Source organism: Euphorbia lathyris, chromosome 1 (genome assembly GCF_963576675.1).
Source record: "Euphorbia lathyris chromosome 1, ddEupLath1.1, whole genome shotgun sequence".
In the NCBI taxonomy this organism is placed as follows: domain Eukaryota; kingdom Viridiplantae; phylum Streptophyta; class Magnoliopsida; order Malpighiales; family Euphorbiaceae; genus Euphorbia; species Euphorbia lathyris.
Window position 1 is genome coordinate 111,849,890 of NC_088910.1, and position 4,562 is coordinate 111,854,451.

Here is a 4,562-nt window from a genome sequence, read left to right on the forward strand (position 1 = left end):
GCAGATTGCATACATATGATTAACTATAACAAAATAAACATATCCAGATGGAATATAATAAGATAATATGTAGGAAGAATCCAACTTTAGCATAATAGTACAAAAAGAGAGATGAACAGACTGTGTTGACCTTGCAAGCAGAGGAAGTACTTCAGTGCAGGAAAATTAACCACCAAAAAACCATCCATAAAACCCAGCATTTGTATCATTTTGGATTCCATGTGAACCTTTAAATACCAGTTTAAGCTAAATGAGAAAGGTTACAAATTGTTCAGCTCCATATTCCAAGAATTACAGCTACCCTATCCTTACTTTTCCTCTAAAACTACCCATCCTCACTCACCAAAGCCATGAAAAAACATTGTGAGTTTAGGAGCCAACGGATAAATACTTTTCCATTGGAACTGTCTCAAAATCTACATCTTTGATTTCCTGAGACCTCCATTCTGTTATTGATAGATCACTGTACCAAAGGTCCGAGGATGTATGAACCAATTGAAGAAAAACAGAGCAAGGGAGCAGCAGAAGCAAATTGGAATTTTTCAGAGTTGTTGAAGTGCAACTACAGTAGAAGCAGTTCTTTCAATCTCAGAATTGAAGGACAAGATCTTCCAAGAGATAAGAAATAACGTAGGCTGGAGAGTGATATGCTAACAGCCAATGGAGTTCTATAACGGGCCAGGACGAACTAAAGAGCAAAAAGCATGAACCACTACAAAAGTCCAGGATAGTACACGCTTGTGAACAGTTCGTATATGCAAGTGTAGATGACATCAGTAGCAATTGGTATGTGCTTCAAGGGTACAATGTATGTCCATACATGCAAGTGCAGATGACATCAGTAGCAATTACTATGTGCTTCAAGGGTACGATGTTGAGCATCGTACCATGTAAAGTAAACATCACATTTGTAACATATGCATACATATGATTGACTAAAATAAAATAAAAATCCTTTAGCATAACAGTACAAAAAGAAAGATGAACTGACAATATGAGTTGACCTTGCAAACAAATATTTCAGTAGAAGTAACCACCAAAAACCTTCCATAAAACCCAGAATTGGATTCCGTTTGAAGCTTAATTACCTCTTTCATCTTGACAAGTTTGCTGGGAACTCAAATGAGAAAGGCTGCAAATTGTTCAGCTCTGTATTCCAAGAATTACAACTTCACATGGTCAAGTTGAGCATGTAAGAAGTTTATCGCAATCCGTTAGACAAACAGAAAAAGAACCACCTTACTTTATCTCTAAAACAACCCCATCCTCACTTATAAAAGCCATGCAAAAACATTCAAGACCAAAGCTCAAAATCCACATCATTAATCTCCTGAGACCTCCATTCTGTTATTGATAGATCGCCATACCCAAGGTCCAAGGATGTGTGAACCAATATCAGAAAAAAATAACAAACAGCTGCCTAAGCAAATTGAAATTTTCCAGAGTTGTAGTGCAACTAGAGTAGAAGCATTCAATCCCAGAATTGAAGGACAAGATCTTCCAAGAGATAAAGCGGAGACTAGGGGGTGATAATGCTAACAGCAAAAGGAGTTCTATAACGGGCATGGAGGAACTAAAGAGCAACAAAAGTCCAGTATGGTATCTGCTTATAAGCACTAATAAGAAATGTCCATACATGTAACTGCAGATGACATCTATTCATGCTTGTCCTTCAATGAAATCTAAATATGATTAACTATGGAAATCATCCAATGCTAACAATCAGCAGTCTACACCCATAATTTTGGGTTTGACTAAGCAAGTGGATCCCTGTTAAGGACCAAAATGAGGCACGCTGCACAGACAACTGATAAAGTTAGACAAGACTAGCATGCGGAGAAAAACAGAACTTATAACAAGGTAGTTCTTCTAGTATACAAACTTAATGGAACAAAGCGTAAACAAAAGCCCCAATGTGTTAACCCATACTAGATAGATAGCATAGACAACCCCATTAATAGGTATCCCATAAAATCCAACACTAAACAAACACACAAGATGAGATGGAATATTACTTGAGTTAAGATGGCAGAATACCAGTAATAGAACAAGGAGTAATAATATTGGTGATATAACACTTGCAGAGTTCAAATGCTAAAGGATAAAATGCATTAATAAATTATACACATTCAATTAGTCATATAATAGTACACAAGGGAAGAAAAGAAAGTAGACATCTGAACCATATACAAACCGACTGCAAGCATTATATTTATAGCCATAAGATTTATAAGTAGATACACAGAGATGTGGTAAAGATTCTTATCAGAGGAAAAGCCAAAGCATTTAAAAGCAAACAAATCCAGTGATCCATTTTATTATGGAATCAACCTTTCCAACTCTCCCCTTCACACAAATAAACCAGACCGTTCATAGCTCCATTTAATCCTTTCCCTTGCCATCTCCAAGCCATCCACAAACACTACCCAAACCAGTATTGAAAAACCAACCCTTTCGAGACCGACTAACCCTAATAATCTATAATCGGAAAAGAAAATAAGACCCCATGAATAATGCCCAATTGACAATAGGAGGACTAGATCCTCTCCACTTTATCAGCTTTCACAACAGGATTGGCCTTTGCGATTGCGTTTCGGCCCGTGCTCTTGAAATCAAAGGAACAATCGTGATTCTCCGGGTACCGATGATTCCCACAGAAGGTGCTCCCACACTTGCACCTAAATCCAGTCAGGCCAACCTTTTTATTGCAGGTAGAACACCTATTGGCCGCCTTAGGAGGCGCCTGGTCACCACCAGCAACTGGAGGCTCCGATGTCAACGACGACGATTCAGAAGCCACGACAGCCTCGGAAGGGATAGGAGCGACCACCAAAGCAGGGGCGGGGGCTTCAGCAATTACAAGATCTGGTTTGGGTTTGATGCTGAGGGTTTTCTCCATCACCGCTTTGGCAGAGGCGGCCTGTTCTTCCTCGGCGCGAAGGTCGCGATAGCACTTGGAGCAGAGGTTCATGTTGGACGGCGTACCGAAAAAGCCACAACCATTGGCGCAGAGAATTGATTCGGTGGGAGGAAAGCTTGCGCCCTTGTTCTGCTCGGAGCCCATCTTCTACCTCCCGATTCTACAAACGAAAATTAGGGTTAGGGTTTTGAAATTTTATGGTCTCCGTCGAATAAAAACTCCGTTCTGATGGTATAAGAAGTCGTGCAATGCCTGCCTAGCTGAAAATAATAGATTTGTATTATACCGTAGTTTATATATCGTTACCAGATATCTTTTACCAGTTTAGTAAGGAAAAAATCATTATGAATTGACCAATGTACCCTCTGACCGCCTTTACAAGAAACCTTTTGCTCCAATAGTACAACCGAATACATCATACATCCTAAGGGCACTTCTGTAATTCACAAAATCCAGGTTTCGAGACCTTATAGGATAGGATAAATATTTTAATACCAAATGAAGAAAGTAAACAAGCACACGTTTATATACTGACTCAAAGTTACTAAAATACCCCCCACTTGGAACACTTATATAGGGACAATGTGGACTTTACAAAGCCACAAAATTCCAGGACCTCCTTGAACGCTCCAAAACCCCATCTTTGGTTACAGCTCATATATATATATATACTTAAACACAAATAATTTAAAACCTCGATATTTTGAACAATTAAAAAACGCCAACCATTCAAATTTCGTGATTAAAATCCAACGGCTAATAAAACCTTCTAAAACTTTTTTTTTTTTTCAAATATTCATCTGTGGACAGCTTCATCAAAATTAACGGAAAATCAGACATGAAAAAGAACAACAAAAGTAAACGGTGTTTACTTGACAATAACCGAAGATTGAAGTGTTATGTTCTGTCTCAACCTTGTTCCTTGTTTGTCGATCTGATTGTGCTAATCGGCGGCGGAGCAAATGAACCGGAGGTCGGAAGATGATTTACCGTTTAGGGGAAAAAAAGAAGAAAAAAAAAAGAGAGAGAGATGATAATAATGGATAGGGGAAGGGGTGGTTGCTGTTTTTATGTTAGGCAAAGCATAACCATGGTTCGTTGTCGGTAGTAAATTATGTACCACGTTATTATCGTATACTGACAAATGATAGCTGTTAGATTAAATGGTGATACAGTCGTGATTCATTCTTTTGAAATCGGCGGTCGTAAATCTTTTTTGAAATTTAAAGTGGTCGAATAAAAATGAGTTTATTTATTTATTGGTTTTGTCAAGTTGTGCGTTAAAATGTGATAAAAGTAGCTTTTAAAGAGTGAGGAGAGAGAGGGGCTTTGGTTGGGCCCAACCAAGCCCAATGCTTTTGTTCATTTGCTTCTTCCCAAGGCAAAAGTAGCAAAAAGTGCATGTTGTGATGGGGTGGTCCCATCCCATCCACGAACTGTTCTGTTCGGCTTCAGTGTCTTTCTCAATATTTATTTAATAAGTAATTACGAAAAATTTAAACAATTTATCCTTCAAATCAGCAATTAGATCCCTAAATTTTACTCCACTCACCAATTGGACACACATTAACTGATTAACGTTAATGAAAAATCTATTATGTGAAATTGAAAACCTTCAATCAATTTCATCTAAAGCTTTATC

At 38.2% G+C, this 4,562-nt stretch overlaps 1 protein-coding gene across 2 annotated transcripts; it reads right to left on the bottom strand.

Annotated features, from left to right (window-relative positions):
* Positions 1–2,185: 2,185 nt before the first annotated feature.
* LOC136210636 (zinc finger A20 and AN1 domain-containing stress-associated protein 1) lies at positions 2,186–3,985 on the bottom strand. 2 transcript variants are annotated; one of them, XM_066001990.1, is made up of 2 exons: positions 3,835–3,985; positions 2,186–3,080 (listed from the first exon to the last, which is right to left on the bottom strand). In XM_066001990.1, the coding sequence occupies exon 2, from the start codon at positions 3,062–3,064 to the stop codon at positions 2,537–2,539; it is 528 nt and encodes a 175-aa protein (XP_065858062.1). In that variant the 5' UTR covers positions 3,065–3,080; positions 3,835–3,985; the 3' UTR covers positions 2,186–2,536. The 2 variants fall into 2 exon arrangements, with proteins under 2 accessions (XP_065858062.1, XP_065858061.1); XM_066001989.1 differs by having other exon boundaries at positions 3,793–3,951.
* Between the last annotated feature and the right edge of the window lie 577 nt (positions 3,986–4,562).